This window comes from Malania oleifera, chromosome 1 (genome assembly GCF_029873635.1).
Source record: "Malania oleifera isolate guangnan ecotype guangnan chromosome 1, ASM2987363v1, whole genome shotgun sequence".
In the NCBI taxonomy this organism is placed as follows: Eukaryota; Viridiplantae; Streptophyta; class Magnoliopsida; order Santalales; family Ximeniaceae; genus Malania; species Malania oleifera.
In genome coordinates, this window is record NC_080417.1 from 137,886,451 (window position 1) to 137,905,639 (window position 19,189).

The 19,189-nt window shown below is 32.5% G+C and overlaps 1 protein-coding gene across 1 annotated transcript; it reads right to left on the reverse strand.

Moving 5' to 3' along the window:
* Nucleotides 1-16,302: 16,302 nt before the first annotated feature.
* LOC131155182 (zinc transporter 8) lies at nt 16,303-18,559 on the reverse strand. The gene is made up of 3 exons (XM_058108137.1): nt 17,532-18,559; nt 17,070-17,219; nt 16,303-16,929 (listed from the first exon to the last, which is right to left on the reverse strand). The coding sequence occupies exons 1-3, from the start codon at nt 18,138-18,140 to the stop codon at nt 16,624-16,626; spliced, it is 1,065 nt and encodes a 354-aa protein (XP_057964120.1). The 5' UTR covers nt 18,141-18,559; the 3' UTR covers nt 16,303-16,623.
* Nucleotides 18,560-19,189: the final 630 nt, after the last annotated feature.

Genomic DNA, 19,189 nt, shown 5'->3' on the forward strand with positions numbered 1-19,189 from the left:
TTCTCTCTCTTTGTTATTTAATCATTATAATTTCTTCGAGTCTCTACAGTGCTCGTACCTTCCCCTCGCGCAATCGAACTCTCGATCCCAACTTTGGTAACGCAGACTGATTCTACCCTTAATTGGGTAGCAATCAAGTGTTCTAACCACACTAAAAGGTTAGTGGCGACTCCATTCCTATTTTTCTTAAAAATATTTAAAAAAAAATTATTTCACTGATCCCGGGGCTCCCGTGCTTCGGGACGTCGCAACATATTGCTATTATTATTATTATTATTATTATTATTATTATTATTATTTTGTATTTTTCTTATATTATTATTAAAGTGTTTATACAATTATTGTATTAAAGTTTTTTTATTATTATTGCATATTTGTGTCGTTATATTATACCGCATATATATGTTGTATATTCAAGTTATCGTCATATTGCATATTCATGTTAGTGTTGTTGAATTTTATTGTGTTTAACGTTGTCGTTGTATTATTTAAGTCATACTACCTTTGTTTGCACATTATTTAATATTGTCATTGTTTGCACGTTGTAATTATTTCATGCTTATATTTATATGTATTATATTTAGGGTTTTGATTAGTTTGCATGTTTAGGGTTTGATTACTTCCATATAACTTGTGTATTAATTTTAGAAATTCCATATTATTGTATATTGATTTTTAAGGTTTCCATATAACGTATGTTAACTTTTAAGATTTCCATATTATTGAATATTGCTTGGTTGAATTTAATTTATTTCCATACTTATTTTTAGGGTTTCCATCTTACGATTTTTTTTTTTTTTTTTGTGTATATTTGATAATTAGATTCATGATTTGAATTGTTTCCATAACTTCATTCATTTTCTTTCCATGTGTGTAAATTATATATGATTTACGTGAATTTTAATTATTTCCATACTAGGGTATATTATTAGAGTTGGATCATTGTTAATACTTGGACTGTATCGTTGAGGTTTTGATTATTATTATTATATATAATATTTACATGTTATGATATATAGTATTAGTATTATACTATTTTCTTTATTAACTATTTAAAATTTCAGTGAAATACATAAAAATCATAAAAATAGAAAATTAGGAGAAAATTCAAAAAATATTTTTGACTCGACTTTCACTAATTGTCTTTTTGTTATTTCAAAATTCAGCAAAATGTGAAAAAATATAAAAAAAATTCATAAAAATAGAAAAAGTCAAGAAAAACATTTTGAGACTTGTAAATCATTTTTTGATACCATTTGAGTTCCAAAAACCTCCCAAACTAGTATTTTCATACCTAAAAAAACCCTATAAGATTTTCAAAATTTGGGAGTGAATTTTGTAAAGTATTTTCTCAATTTTCATCCCTATGTTGTAATAAAAATGGTACAAGCTTTTTAAACTTCACGTACCTCGGGTTTGAGGGAATATGTATATATATTACGTATATTTTTGTTTAAGTAATTAATTAATTTATTTATTTTGCATGTATATTTGTAAATTCACAAAAGGAGTAATATAAAAGGCTTTTCAAATTTACTTCAAGATAATTTCATAATTAATTAGGTACCGTTCGTAAGAATGGGCGCGTAGGGGGTGTTCATACTTCTCCCCCCTCCCTCCATGTAACCGAACTCCCGATCCTGATTTTGGTAACGCAGATCGATTCTACCCTTAATAGGGTAGTAATCAAGTATTCTAACCACACTAAAAGGTTAGTGGCGACTATATTCCTATTTTTTCTCAAAAATTTAATTCACCATTTTTATTTCGCCGACCCTAAGGCACACACGCTCCGGGACGTCACGACATGAGGTCTAAAATACATCTTTATCATTTGTTTAATCATTAGGACTCACATACAAAAAAATAGAATATATAATCAAGAAAATTCATCAATTTTGATAAATAAAAATAATCTTTAAAACATTCACATTTTTTTTCAAACTTTTTTAGAATTTTTTTAAAAAAATTTCAACATCTTTCTACTATTTTCTAAAATTTTTAAAAACTTTTTCCTTCACTTTTGATATTTTCACTTTTCCATTTTTTGTTATTCGAGTCAAAATAACTCAAATAATTAATTAATTATTTATTTATTTATTAATATTTTTTTCTTGATTTTTATTTTGACCTATCGTAGCCTAGTCCGGACCTAGGGACAGTCAACATCTCTCCACAGACCCAATCGACTTCCATTACCAACACTCTCCTCGAGTAGTGTGATTACACTAACTCATTCACTAGCAGCGGTATTGTGCTCTTATGTACATCACTGGTCCATTAGGATTCTCATTTCCACATCTCAGTATAAAAATTATCATTTCTATCATTTCATTTCCTGGTATAATATCGTCATCACATATCTTAGTATAAAAAATATCATGTATGTATTTCAGTATATAATAGTCATCACATATTCTAATATAAAATCATATTTCATTATTTCACAATATCTGTCATATTTTCAATATTTCTCATAAACCAGTATAAATCGCATTTCATCATAAAATATTCTCACATGTTTATTGTATAGTAATAAAATCATTTCTTATGTCACACAAATTTTAAGTAATATTTTATAATATAATAATCTACCTGAAAAAATATATTTTATTCACCTATTTAATTTAATTCCATTATATCCCAAAAATCTAACATAATCAAATCCCTATAATTAAATTTAATTTCAAAATATTTCCAAAATATTGATGTAATCAAATCCCTGCAATTTAATATAATTCCAAAATATTTCTAAAAATATAATTTAATCAAATCCCTACAGTTTAATTAAATTTCAAAATATTCCCAAAAAATATAATTTATTCAAATCTCTGCAGTTTAATTAAATTTCAAAATGTTTCCAAAAAATAATTTAATCAAATCTCTGCAATTTAATTAAATTCCAAAATACACATATAATAATTTCAACCCACCATTTCCATATATCTGAATATTCAGGAAAGACATATATGATATTTATGTAAATACATACTTTAATTTATTTGGTTAAATTTTTAAAAATAATTGATATAATCTATTCCCCTTACTTTATATATATATATATTATGTGTGTTTTAGAAGCTTACTCAGCATGTGATTACATGACCTCACATTGAAATAATAAGTTGGTTATTTTTAAAACACTTTCAAATAATTGTAGTGCGCATTATAATCAAAACATTTAGAATATTGCTGGCATTTTTTCTTTGTTGAAGGGATGGTTTAGGAAAGGGTGCGGTGCACAGGAGGATTAGATTCTAAAGAAGCAATTTTAGATGGAGTACCCTGTTCCAAAGCTATGAAGCATAGTTGTATGATGTTGCGGATCAATGCTCTGGTCAAAAAAAAAAAAAAAAAAGTTGAATCAGTGCTCACCAATGGTGATCCTTCGGACAGCATAACATCAATATGATCTTATTTTAAGGGCCTTTATCACCGTTCGAATGGCTGAAAATCAGAGTTGAACTAGCCCACATGTTTGACTCTTTCTAAGTGGTCTAATCTATTAAAAATTAATTGATTTTAGTTTAATTTATGGATTCGACTTTTAATAAAACACTTTGATCTTATTGAATATATAATTAAACCTAATAGGAGATTTTAAATATTAAGTTCTATGTTTCAATTAATAAAACACGTTGATCTTATTGAATATATCTTATAGTTTGTGTTTTAAATTAACAACAAAATGGAAAAAAGAAGGAAAGGAACAAAAATAGTAATCGGACAATTCTAACCCATTAGGGGTGAGCATAATTCGGCTAAAAACGAATTAATTGAGTAAGTTTCGTCAGTTTGATTAATTTGGTTAATAATAAATAATTGTATATATTATATATTAAAAATCTATATTTTATACTTATATTAAAATATTAAATTTGTTAAAATTAGTTAATAGATTTAACCAAAATTCGGTTTGATCGATTTTAAATTCGGTTAAATATGAAATTTCTATTGATTCGATTAATGAGATTTTTTTATCAGAAAATTTTCAATTGATTCGATTAATTAATTGAATTTATCGAACCGACTGAATGCTCATTCCTGTAACCCACTGAACTAATCCCATATAATCGAAGGGTTTTCCACTCTATTTTTTTTTTTTTGGGTGTATTAATCCATGTATTTGCTTAAATTACTAACATTTATTTGATGAATTTCGCAATTTGAAGTTCAAAGAACCCACCAAATTATTCAAAGTGAAACCTGAAAGATAAATAAATAAATAATCACACCCACAACCTAAATGTATGTCAGGTGACCCATCTCTATGTGCGCGTTTGGGTGCATAGAAAATGAGTTAAAATTTTCTATTCTTTCCGCAATTCGCTTTGATCTTTGTAAGATCAACTTGGTGGGAAAATCCCAATTTTGATCCGATCTTTGACAAATTGAAAGCTCTGTCTTGTCTTGTGGCATTCCCACCGTGCAATTTAGGTTTTTTTTATTTATTTTTTCCATCTTTACTAATTTGCATCATGCAGTCTGTGCATGTGGGAAGACATTCATACGACTGAATTAATTAATTTAAATTTAAAAAAGTAAAAATGAGACAGATTGATTTGGAGAATTAATGTGAAGAATATAATTATCTTTTTGAAAACTTACACATTTCATAAATAATAAAACGACATGCTATCTCCAAAACCACTTACCGACAGGAGTGAATGTAGGATAAGATGAACAAACCAAACATAATCTTGTAAAAAAATATATTTAATTGAAAATGCAATATTTTATTCAAATCATTGAGTAATTAAAGTCCAAGTTTCAAAAAAAATTATTCCGTACTAATAAGCGTTGACGTCTAAGATGATAGAAAGACTAATTTTACTTTCTCAGAGATGGGAACTATTTTTTTTATTTTTCTTAATGATTAATTTGCGAGATTATTGAGCAGTTCAAAGTAGAGATTATTTATCAAATTATAGCTCTCCCTATATTTTTTGTAGCGACTCTCTCATAATCTTTTTTCTTATTTTAATTGTCATTTTTGATATTTTGTTTTTAATGAGTTGACCAATTTTTATATTTTATTTTATTTGCTGAAATTTATGTTAAAATACTATATATAAATATATATAATTTTAAAAATTATTACCGTTTTAACATTGAGGATATCTACTGCATATATTGAAAAGTGACTTTTGGACCCTTACTGTGAAGGAAATGCCTTGAGCAATATGCCGCGCCGAGCTGCCCTTTTAATTAGGACTAATTTGAGAGGTTCTTGAAGAGTTCAAAGTAGGGGTGAGCATAATTCGGGGAAACCCGAATTAGCCGACTGAATTTGTTCGATTCGATTCGGTTAAGAAAACAAGATCAGTCGGTTCGATTATGATTTTTACAAAGTTCGGTTAATCGATTCAGATAAGAGGAATGTTAATTCGGTTAACTAAAATACCTGATTTAATAATTAATTAAAATTTAAATATAATTTAGTATATGCTAAGAGCTGCTTAATTAAGCTGATGGTGGGCAACGTAACAATGTAAATTCTACTCTTAAAGTTCAATAGGAAAATATCCCTTTTATTAATAAAATTAATAGATGAGGTGCTTAATTAAGTTGGAATTGGTAAAAAATCTACAATTAAATTCTGTTTTTATTAATTAATTTTAAATTAATTCGATTAAATTCGGTTAACCAAATTACCCAAATTACCTTTTTAGGTAATTCGGTCAAATTTGATTCGGTGAGGCCCCTCTATTCGGTCAGTTCAATTAACAGTTCTCATTAACCGAAAATTTTGATTAATTCGATTAATTAATCGAATTTGGTCAAACCGACCGTTTGCTCAATCCTAGTTCAAAGTAGAGAATATTTATCAAATTATATCCCTCCCTATATTCTTTGTAACTATTCTTTCATAATCTTTGTCTTATTTTAATTGTCATTTTTGATATTTTGTTTTTTAATCAGTCAAGTAACTTTTATATTTTATTTTATTTGTTGAAATTTATGTTAAACTACTATATATAAATATATAATTTTTAAAATTATTACCCATTTAGCATTGAGGATATCTACTACATATATTGAAAAGTGACTTTTGGACTCTTATTGTAAAGGAAATTGTTGACTTTTTGAGTCTGATTCTTATTTTGATACTGACAAAGCACTAGTTTCTTATGTGTGTTTTTAAGTGCTTGAATAGATTTTTAATCAAAACACACACATAAGGAGAAGTGAAAGCCACGAAAAACTTCAAGCTTATCATCATCCCGACACTTTCCATGGAGTATTGAAAAGCGAAAGGAAGACGAAAACATTTATTTTTCTATTCTATATGCATTTAAGTTTTTATTAATTGGTCGGTAATAATGTATGCATCTGCATAATATGGATTGAATGCTTAGATGACCGTAAACTGACCTTAAGGCACCTACACTTCATACAAAATCTTTTCATAATAAGATAAAATTTTACAAATTTTTTATTATAACTTTAGGGTCAATTTAGGGCTTTGGTCAACCGACGTTATATTTTTGGGCTTAATTTAAAATCCTGGTCGATTGAACCCCTCTAGCTATAATCAGCTTAGTCGACCGAACACACCATAGGCCGAAAGTCAAATATTTGACTAAGCCTCGATCGACCAACCTTTGGCATTATAAATACCTCGGTCGACCGACCAAGGAAGAAGTCAAATTTTTGACTTGGCTTGAGCGACCAACCCAGATTTAAACTACTCTTTCATGATCAACCTATTCTTAAAGCTGACTTTTTCTACCTGCCTCGGCCGACTGAATTATGAGTTCAAAATACCATCGGTCGACCGAACATATCATCTCGGCAAGCTGAACCCCTAACTGAGCAATTGAAACCACAAAACTTTTGGGAAATCGCCTGGCTCAGTCGACCGACCATTGGCTATGGTTAACCAAACTGGAAAGTTTCCTGTGAGCTGTTGAGAGTGTTTGGGTGACTAACCCTAAGCGTCGGGCGACCGAACCTCTCGGGTTGCCAATTACTTACCGCGGTTAACGAAGGTCAATTTTAATTAAACATTATTAATCTTTTTCTAAAATGACCTCTGTGTCCCCAACGGTTTTATTTTTTTTAGAAAAATTATAAATACCCCTTACATTTGTTGAGATTAGTAACTTTAATTTTTATTTTGTATTAGTATATAAGGAATTAAATATCATTTAAATATTACTTATTATATTTAAATTCAAAAAAAAAAATCCCTTAGCATGTGCAAGTTAAATATGTATACCTATTTTGTTTTTTTTCCATTGCATATTCAATTTCCATCAAGTATCCAAGTTTGATTTAGGAGTACAAATTTTGACAAAATCTTAAATTTTGTATAAATTTATAAAAGTTAATACAACTTAAATTTTTCTATAAAAAAAAAAAAGGGGCCTCATGGGTGGAAATCATCGGCTATAGCTCACTTACCCCCGAAACAAGGTCAGCGCATGAGACCACTTGGGCGTAGTGGGGACTCAAACCCGCGATCACATGGATGCACGGCTGGTTCCTTACCACTAGGCCACCCACCCAAGTAGTGACATAAGGATGAAATTAATTATAGTTAAAGCATTAATAAAGATGTAGAAACGAAAAAAAAAAAAAAACTTGAGTCCGCAAATTTTGCAATACGTGTCGCTCGCTCGATTTCAGCGACACATATCGCTCTCCCTCGATTTTTGTAAAAATGCATCACTCAAGGCATGCGTCGCTCTCTCTCTCAATTTTTGCAACAGACATCGTTCTCCCTCGATTTTTGCAAAACAAGTCGTTCGTGACATTTGTCGCTATCTCGATTTTCGTGACACACATCGTTCTCCCTCAATTTGTGTAAAACGAGTGCTCAATATCCGTGACACGCATCCCTCTCTCTCGATTCTTATGACACACATCGTTCTCCCTCGATTTGTGTAAAACGCGTTGCTCGATATCCGTGACACACGTCGCTCTCCCTCGATTCTCGCAACACACGTCGCTCTCTCTCGATTTTCACAACACACGGCCACTCCCCTATAAAAAGGGTCTATCCTTCTCAAGCTCTAAGCATCACAGCTTTCGATCATCTTGAACAATCACATTTCGGTTTGCAGTGATTAACTCTTCCCAACTTGTCTCTTAGTTGTCTCATTACTCAAAAATGTTGTCAAATCACCCAACTCCCCAAGTTGCTGAGAGCAGCACTAAATCGTCGATTCAAAGATGGAAACCCAGTAAGGCACAGCTGGAGATTCTAGAGGAGGCCTTCCACAACAGTCAAAGGGAACTCCCTTCAGTGGAGCGTACTATCTTGCTTGCAGCACAACTCCGACGGTATGGTCCAATCGAGCCGAGAAATATACTTTTTTGGTTTGAGAACCATATGCGTAGGCGGGGATCAGTTGGAGAAGCCACTATCTCAACTACTGCCCCATCAATTCTCCATATTACCTCCTCCGCCACTACCGACCCGAGCAGTGCCCCTGCCATTCTTCCAACCCTCTTCCCTATGAAGAATATTCCGACTATGAAACTTACAACTAATATCTCACCAATGAGTCATATCCCTTACAATGGCAATATCGCAGTCACCACACTAAGGGTTTCGGAAAATACTGGCCTACTTCACCATTGCAAGGAAATCCGATGCGCAATTGAGGCTCATATACGGGCCACCAATAACTCCAGAAGAGGGCAGCTCTTCCTCCTTCGCCGAACAAACGGGCGTTCTCTCCCTTTTTTCGATCCAAGCCGGCGACATTATAAGAGGTCAACTTTGCCAAAAAAAACCCAGGCGGTTAGCAGTGACACCACTAGTACACGATAGATGTTGACGTTGATCTAAGGCTCTAAAGGCCAGACCTTGTATATTTTTAATTTATAGGACATGTATAATATATATACGTATATATAATTATCCTTTTCCACATCTTCTGAATTTCTTTTCCATTTCAACCTCTATTAGACCGATGATTCACACTTCAATTCCCAAAATAAAATACTTCGCCAAATTGACCCTCAATCTATTCTAAGACTTAGTCAAATCGTGAATTCAAGTACTTTTTAAATAACACAACCAATTATACAGTACTCATTTTAAATTAGCAAATTTCGAGGACGAAATTTTTATAAGGAGGGGAGATTGTGATGACCCAAAAATATATATATATAATTAAAGTACAATAATAATAAAATAATAAAAATGGTCGTTAAGTTAATATCAATATAGAAGTGTTTTTTTATAGGATCCTTGATCCCATGTTTGATGCCTAAGAAAGACCTTATCTTAGCGAGTGCTCAGAGACCCTTGCGGTTCAGTCGCTCCTAGAGGTGCCTGGTCAAAATGGATTCATAAGATAAAACAGGATAGACACTGTGTGAGACACGTAAATAAGTATATATACATAAATAGTGATTTGACAGACATTAATTTGCAGAAATACATAATAAGATGATTCATAATATAGGTATCATATGTGGGGCCCACACGACTATGTGGGGTCCACATGAGTACTGGAGCCACAAGACACTGGTTTATATACTAAAGAAGTCACATAAAAATATGTTTGACTGATATATAATTTTGTAGAAGATATGATAAAATAATAATACTAATAGGTATCCGATGCGGGGCCACCGACTGTGTGGGGCCCCACAGAGGTCTCGAAGCCATATGGAGGTTTACACGAGTCGACAAAAAAAAGCTATGTAGGATGCCATAAAATTCATATGAGAGTATTCAGTTACGTAGGATCCAATTTGGGTCTCGAAGTTGTGTGGGGCCCAACAAGACCATGTGGGCCCACAGACAGTTTTCAAAATTCAATTTAATTCTTATTAAAAAATAAAATAAAGAAATACTAAAAATAGTTTAAAAGTAATAACAATGATAATAATGATTAACGAAAAAAATAATGAAATATAAAATAATTAATAACTAATTGATTACTTAGGTAAGTAATTAATTAAATTTATTTATGGCAATTGGCAAGCAATCAACATGAACTCCATCCCCATCCCATACTCAACCCATACCGTGCCCATCCCTTGGCCCATTCTTAATTTAAAAAAAAATGATAATTACTCACTCCCCACACTGTTAATAAATTTCATCTTCCCAAAAATTTTCTAACTAGAAGCTCTCAACCTTCCTTTTTTACACAATGTTTCCAAGGAAGAGAAGGAAGGAGTGAAAGATTTGTGTGGAGAGAGAATTTTGAGTAAGTTCTCACTCACCCACTCTTTCCGATCTCATTTCTTAAAGATAGTTATTGTGTTCGTAGCACGCGGTAAAAGAAGAATGTAAGTAAATTTTGATTATGTTAGTTTTTTTTTTTTATTTAAAATTCATACCCGAGTTTATTTTATAAGTAAATTTCAATTATGTTAATTAGTTCTATAAAATTTTCATGAGTTCATTTTTACGCGTATTTAATTATACCAGTTCTATCCTTAATATACTTGCATCTATTTTTGGGTTAAGAAATGTTCTAATCCCCTCAAGTAAATTTTTAGCATTTATTTCTATTCAAAAATAAAATTATATATATTTTTAACACAAAAATTGTGTGGCATGAGTTTATTTCTACGTTACCTTTTTTTATGAAAATATGAGTAAAGATGAGATTTTCACGATATTATTTCAAATTACATAAATTATAATAAAATAATTTTAAAACCCCTTATGGCAACGAAAGTTCAAAGTTACAGATGCTCGGTACCGCAGCTTAAAGTTTATATTGATCAGAGTGCACTCATACTGTTTACAGAGTGGTTATTTATGTTAGTAGATTTCTCCTGAATGCACACCTGGTTCCGGATCAAGACTTAATAAGGAAAATCTCACTTAAAGTTTACGTACGTTGATTTAGTTTGGTCGGCCAGCCAGCTAACTCCAGTCTTCGGACCGCCCAACCCAGTCATAGGGGTAAACATGACTTACGGCAAATAGGCCTAAGGGTGATTTTTACAATATATGTTTATACATATTTAATTACGTGTACAAAGTTACTGATGATTTAAAGAAAAAGTATAAGTTTACATGAAAATGATCATTTTAGTGCTTAAATGACGATCTAAAAAAAACGTATAAGGAAAAGTATATGTATATTTATCATTAAATATTTATACAGTTTTAAAGTTAAAAGTTTAATTTAACAGTTATAATATATGATTATAAAATTTTACTGTTATAGTTGATGGTAAAAGTTTTATGTAAAAATTTTTAAATTTATATTTATTCTAGAGACAGTTTTGAAGTTATAACGTTAAATATTGTTTTACGAAATTTTTAAAAAGCTCATTTTTACCACACACTAATAATAATCTTATTTACTTACTGAGCGTCGTCTCACTCCAATCATATTTTTATTTCAGATAACTCTGAAGAGCATGTTGGAAATCAGGCTTAGCAAGCATGCGGGTGGAGATAGAAAAATAAAGATTGTTTAGAAATATTAGTATGATGCCAGATATTTATGCTTATGTAATTTTTCTTCTTTTGAAATAAATGATTGTAGTATGGATAATTAGTACTCTGGTTTAATAATAATTGAGTTTATTTTACTTCCGCTGCAAATCAATGGTAAAAAGTTAATATCCCAGGCCCCTCGGGGTCGGGGTGTTACAGGACGTATACAACTCTACATTGAAAGTCACATCGACTATCCATCTCCCACCCCCTTGTGGGGCCGTTAGCACGAGTCTGAACGTAATATCTGATCTGTATAGCAATGATACCGTGCCCCTGTAACTAAACTAAACTATCATCTGGGTTCTGATAATACATAATACATGATAATATACAGTTTAACGTAAATAGATTGATAGCATGTTCTGTAATAACGTAAAAACATACGGCCTTGCGCCGTTCACTTTCATATCTGTGGCCTTGCGCCAAAATCATACTACGACCTTGCGTCGAAATCATATATCATATACGGCCTTGCGCCGGCTATCAATCATGGCCTTGCGCCAAACATTTCATACATATCGTTCTAAATATATAATTCAATTATCATGTATTTGAAACTATAATGTACTACATTATCTCTTAATCTGTAAAAACATGCTTTATTCGTAAAATTTCCATAACATAATACTTTTCAGGTAAAATAATATTCATGCCACACAATGCTGAATAAATCGGACATTCCATTCTAAAAATCATATTTCCTGGCATATCATACTAATATATATACATTTCAACATAATAGCAGTATTTTCCCAAACATGCATTAGTACCAATCTCTTCATATATATTATACATGCTTCCTGAAAATAATTTTTTTAATAAATAATAATAATATAGTTTGCATAGAAAATAACTGCTTTAGTTTATTCCCTTACCTGACACTGAGAAATAACCCCCCCTAAAAATCCACTTGTCCTACACTCGCAGGGTTCCCCGTTCAACACCCTGAATTCAATAACGCTAGAACTAAACTTCGGTATTTTTTCATGAATAACATTTTCTATAACTATGGGAATACCAAATTTTGCATAAAAAACTTTATCTCAACTCAGAGATGAATTTCAACTCAGTCCCACCAACGATCCGCTCCGACAAATTTAGAGAGAACTTTCCTAAGAGTGTTATGGTGGCCTCAGATCGTCGATCCGGTGAACGACGAAGCCGAAATCGAAGAGAGAGGATAGAGAAACTGTAGGGAGGAGAGAGAGAGAGAGAGATTTCTACTGATTCTTCTGCATAAAAAATAAGTTTTAGGCTATTTATACTATGGGCTTCGTCAACGAGTCACATCATCTCGTCAACGAGGTCAAGAGGCAATTCATCGACGAACTCTCCCCTTCGTCAACAAAATTCAGAGTCACCCAAAACGTACTCTCGATATTTTCTCGTCGACGAGGCACACCTTCGTCAACGAGCCTATACTGCCACGTCGTCGACGAACGCTTCCTTCAAACTGTTTCCATTTTCCTTTTTCTCTATTATTTAAATACCATCATTCTTCGGGGTCATTACAACATGCATCTACATTATATGGATAAAATGCTCAGAATGACCATAGACAGACCCTAGGGACCAACACACTTAACATAAAATCTTTTCCTAAAAGATTAAAATCATACAAAAGGTTTATAAATAATATAGGATCAAATTTGGGGCAAAAACAACACGTTGGTTTTTTGGGCTTAATTTAAAAGCCCAGTCAACTGAATCCTTGATAATATAAATTCTTTGGTCGACCAAACCAAGCCCGATCGACCGAATCCTTTGTAGTATAAATGCCTCGGTCGACCGAACAGGTCAAAAGTCAACATGTTGACTTCACTCGGTCGACCGTTCTGTTTTCAACGTATCTTCCTCGGTTGACCAACTTGGCACCTGTCTGACACTCCAACTATTTGGTTGATCGAACTCATAGTTCAAAATAACCTTAATCGACCGAATCTCAAAGATGGTCAACCGAACTTTGTCTTGGTCAACTGAACCCATGAAGCGTCAAAATCACCTTGAGACGGTCGATCAAATTTGTAGTTCAAAATTGATACGGTTGACCGAACTTAATAATATGGTTGACCGAACCTTGAATATGGTCGACCGAACCTCTCGGATTCTGAATTTTTTAAGGGCTTAAATGTAATTAACTTTTAATTAAATTATATAAAAAATACCCATTGTGTCCCTAAACGGTCATATTTTCAAGAAGTCCATAAATATCCCCTCATAACTCTATTAATAACTTTGATTAGCCCAAATTTTCTCTCTAATCCATTGTTAATCAAAGTTCTCCAAAAATATTTTTTTATTATTTAAATCATTCTTTTAGGGCAAAATCTTTTATACAAATCTCTCCAATTCTCTTTCATGCTGTTATTTCAAAATCATTTTTAAGGAGAGTATTTTATTTACAACATTTTATTTGCGTATACTCTCACTTAACACTTAATCTTTGAAAAACATTTTTGTGAGTATTGTTTAGGTTTTCTCCTAATGATTTGTTTGATAAATATTTTTGAGAGAAAATTATTTACAGTACAAATATTTTCTTGAACTTAAATTTCTAGATTCTCCAAATATTCTTTATTTGCAAAAATATTTATAGGAAAACATAATACTCATTTTTCATATTTGTTATTTGTGCATAGATTGGTTGATAAGCATCATTTCTCTACTGAGCATAAATCATATCATAAGAGAGTGCATATATTTGAGATTAAACATATACATCTTTGCTTGTATTTTTAGAAGTATTTCATATGTACGGAAAATGTTTTAATGTGTCGATTGGGTTCAGCCTTAAATTGAACTGGAAAGTCTCAGCCCCGTAAGTGAGATCGATTGGGTTCAGTTTGGTAAATTGAACTGAGGAGTCTCAACCCTGTAAGTGAGACAAGTTGGGTTCAACCTTATAATTGAGCTGGGGTTTACCTCGCCCTATAAGGAGAAGTTGTAACGGCTACTACTTCGTCCGTTTAAGCGAGCCGGGATAGTGGAATCCTTGGGGGGTATGCTCAAGGCAGGGATGTAAGCTAGTTTGATCGAACCTCGATAACAAATTTGTGTGTCACTCACTCACTCACTCACTCACTCACTCTCTCTCTCTCTCTCTCTCTCTCTCTCTCTCTCTCTCTCTCTCTCTCTCTCTCTCTCATTTATATTTCCACACTTTGATTCCATATGTGTATGCTTGTTCATTTATAGTTACAATTATTTGTATGTACACATTTGAATTAAAATGAGATATGTTGCACACGTGTATGTTGACACTTACATTTTAATCATTTTACATACACGCTTGTATTATGAATGAGATATGATTTATGAAGAATCGGCGAAATGCTGAAATTAGCCGAAATATTTTTAAAACTCAATTCACCCCCCTCCTGGGACTATACCAATTCTAACAAATATGCCTAATTTTTTCTTTTAATTTTTATGAACAAGTTTAGGTCAATTATTGACATTTTTTCTTGTGATCATTATTCTTAAGAATAAAGAAATATAATAATGTTAAATTTTTAGAAACCAATAGTAATATACTTCCAAAGCAAATGTAGGAATCTGTATTCTCAAGAATTTTATAATTTGATAGATTCTCTTATAGTTCTCTATTCAGATAGCGCATAAACTCATTCAATTCAAAAGTGATGACATATTATCTTTTGTAGAAACTTTACAAAATTAGAATTATTAGATAATAATTTTTTAAAATAAATTGTTAAGTTAGTGGCGAACAGAGTGCACAAAGTGCTTGTGAAAAGAAATAAATAAACTTATAAAGAATAATTCAATATTTTATTTTTAACTTTAAACGTCCCATTACCTATAATTAACATTTGAAGATGGAAAAAAAAAGTATTAAAAGAAACTTTCTTTCCCTAAGATTTTACAAAAGATAAAAACATTTTCTGTGATTTTAAATTTTTATTAATTTCTCTTAAAATTTCAAAAATATCACAATTTTTTTCTAAAATTTGTTAAAAATACAAAAAAATTTACTTTCAAAAGACTTATCTTTTTTATATAATATAAAAGAAGATTTGTTTTTTTTCTTAAAAAAAAGTCTGAAGAGAAGTTTCTGAAAATTTTAAAATCTTAACTGGGGTTTCTGAAACTTTTTAAATCCTAAAAGATGTCTTCATCTTTCTATCAAATTTCACAAAAAATCAATGTCGTTTATCAAATATATATATATATATATATATATATGTATGTATATATATTATCTTCAAATTATAGAAGTAGCTTTCTATGGTAAAAAATTATAATAGTGATAATAAATTATTTTCACCTTACATATCCATATATAGTCACCGGATAAAAAAGCTCACAATACTATTATGATTATTATTATTATTATTTACATTCCATAATTACTTTGATTTAAAAAAAAGAAAATCTCAATATTATTTTTAATGAAAAGCCAACATGGAATGAATAGAAACCTTCATGAGTTGGGGCCTTGGGGGGGTGGGGGGCGGGGTGAGGGGTTGTTATTTTAATTCCCAATAATTAGAGCTCTGGAGAACTAAAATGATTGGTCATGGAGATTTAACAAAACTACATGAATTTTTTCTAAAATTTTATAAATTTCAAAATTCTTTCTTAAAATCCCAAAAACAAATGTTACAAACTTCATTCCAGAAAAAAATTACCCTTTTTATAAAATATATAAAAAATCAATGAACTTTCTTTGAAAATTTTTTTTATCTTTTTACCAAATCTCAAAATGAATATATTTTATCCTAATAAAAAAATAGTTAATAATTTAATTATTACTTTTATTCCTATATTTCATATCAAATGTTTAATATCTAAAACATAAGTCAAAGTGCCTAAGATATGTAACCCATTTAAAAGTTGAAAATAGATGAAAAATATAATGGAATCTATCTTTTCATTACCCTATTTGAATTTTTCATCACTTTTAATCAAACTAGAACAATTTTGATATACACAAAATACAACAAAAAAAAATTATGCTTTTTTTTTTTTTTTCCTATCACTAACAAAATCTTGAATCCAAACAACCCCTGAAACACATTTTCCAGTCAAAATGCGGATCAAACAAAAGCATTGGCATGGAACTAAAAAAAAAAACATGAAAACCTCTCTTATATGTGATTCTTGAAAATCCAAAAAAAAAAAAAAAAAAAAAAAAAAAGGTATTCACACTACGGAACAGAGCTGGTCAACAGCGCCTAAGCCCACTTGGCGAGAACAGACATGCACCCTGCCCCAAGCAGCAGCGAGAGGTTTGACCCAAGCTGAAGCCTTCCATTGCTCTGCATCCTCGGGTCCATGAAATCGGCTGCAAGCAGATCCACCAGCGACATATATATCAATATGCCTGCTGATGCCGAATTGAAAATCCCTTCCACTATCAGAGCTGTTGGGCTGTTCTCGTTATACACATTGCTGATCCCTATCCCAATCGCAATCCCAATTGGAGTCGTCAGCGAAAAGAAAAGCGCCATTATTGCAATCGATCTCCCTTTAAATTTTGCCTGCATAAACAGAGCACAACCGCGTCAATTTCGGGAATACAAGTATACATTACTTGCGCATTTAAGAATCACATTGAATGCAAACAGATATTAGGCTGCAAATTTGGAGTAAATGGAAGAAATTCTGCCAAGTTTGGTACCTGAGAGATGCATCCACCGAGTCCCATGCCTTCGAACAACTGATGGAAAGTCAGGGCAGCTACGAGAGGCCTTATGGTTTGTGGGCTCTCGGAGGCTCCCAGAGAAATTCCAATTATAACAGAGTGCACTACTATCCCCAATTCCAGAACCTGCAACACACGAATAAGCTCCAATTGTCAAACCCAAAGGAACCTTTGACCCAAAAACAGAGTCAGACAAACTAAATGGTTCAAAGACAATCAATTCGTCCCCAATCCCCAATAGTTCTCTGCTCAAGACAAATAAAATATTGTTAAAAAACTAAAAACCAAAGCAAACGAAGGAATTTAGTTCTAAAAAAAGTAAGAGGAAAAGGTTGGGTAGTCCTTTTCCGAGAAAAAAAAAAAATTGGTCATTTCTGTTTTTAATTACTATCAAACAACCTGTCCACAGGAATCGCAACCAAAGGATTTTAAATTTACCTGAGATATGACTCGGTGCCGGACAAGCTCGGAGCTGGTACCGGAGGGCTCATCCTGCAACGAATTTCCGCCGCCGTGAGAATGGCCGTGAGAGGCGTGCGTGTGGACGTGCACGTGACCGGCGTGCTCTCCGACCCTCTCTTCGTCTCCACTTACCACACCCTTTTTGCTGAAGTGAGCTCTCCGGTAATAGGAAGTGGCAAAGGTGTCCACCATGAGCGTTCCGATCGCCGACATCATGGCCACGAACCCGGTGAACGGAAAATTTCCCCACGGGTTCTCGCTGAGACAGGGCGACGTCAGGTGCTCAAAGGCGTCCGGCAACACGTGGATGAACCCGGTGGCGAGGATCACCCCGGCGGCGAAAGCCTTCACCATGAAGAACACCCCCTTCTCGGGGCTCAGCGCGGGCACCGACTTCCCGATCACCGGCAGACACACTCCGATGGCGCCCGCCACCAGTATGGAAGCAATCGCCACGAGCTTGTACCGCAAAGCCTTGGCTCTGTTGGTGTCGTCTTCTGCTCCGGCATCGCAGGTGCATTCTCCGGCCACCCACGCGGGGGCCGCAACCAGAACGAGGATTGAAAACAACAGTAATGTCTTCATGGTGAGGAGAAAACAGGGGATTCAGAGTGAACACAGAAGCAGAGCGTCTTGTTTAAGTAGACAGCGAGATTTCAGAAATGGTACCGTAGGAAAAATCAAATGGGTGTGGAAAGAGGCAATGACTCGAAATATGGTCAGCCTAAGGTGAAATTACGGAAATGGGTAGAATGAAGCGAGATAGGGAGGAATTGGGAAGTTGGGTTTCATGGTAATTACGGCGAGCAAGAAATTAATTAGAGGTGAGGAAAGCATGTCGACATAGTGAGATGCAGAGGTTTGAGGCGACGGAGGAGAACAGGGGTAGGCAGGGTGGAAAGTCGACAACATAATGTCGACATCGTTAGTAAATTCGTGAAATGAGCTTCTCTAACTGAACGCTTCTCTCTATACTTCTTACAGCTCACATGAATCAGTACGATGCATTACCACCGTTGATATGTGGAATCATATATTGCTATGACGGTATGGTCCATTAACGATGTATCCTACCGTATTGGGCACAGTAAAAATTTAATTATTTGGGAGTAAAAACTAAAAAGTATTTTATGTGATGACGGTATTATTTCTCTTATAAAATTATATTTTTTTAATAAAAGAATTTAATACTTGAATTTAAAAAAGACATTAAAGAAATATACAAAAATAAAGTTTTGAATCATACTATTTTGATGTTTGGACGACTCCCAAAAAAAAAAATTATGCTTAATAATCTTTTGATAAGGTGGAAAAAATAATTTTTCTTTATGATCATGAGCATTTGAAAATTTTAATCAAACAAATGAAATTTATAAATAGTTATTGGTCCATATTAGAGAACAATATAATTTCTCATATTATAACCAAGATCTTCGTGAACTCCATAATCATAGTAATTCTCTATAATAGGCATTTCCTTTACAGTCCTATATATTTATTTATAGATATGGAATTGAAATGAATGCAATAATAAGAGTGTCCATTAAATTTACATCATCTTATGTTTGTTGACACTCTATTTTGTCTGACCATTATATAGTCAAATTTAGGAAATCTTTGTTCTTTAATTTAGT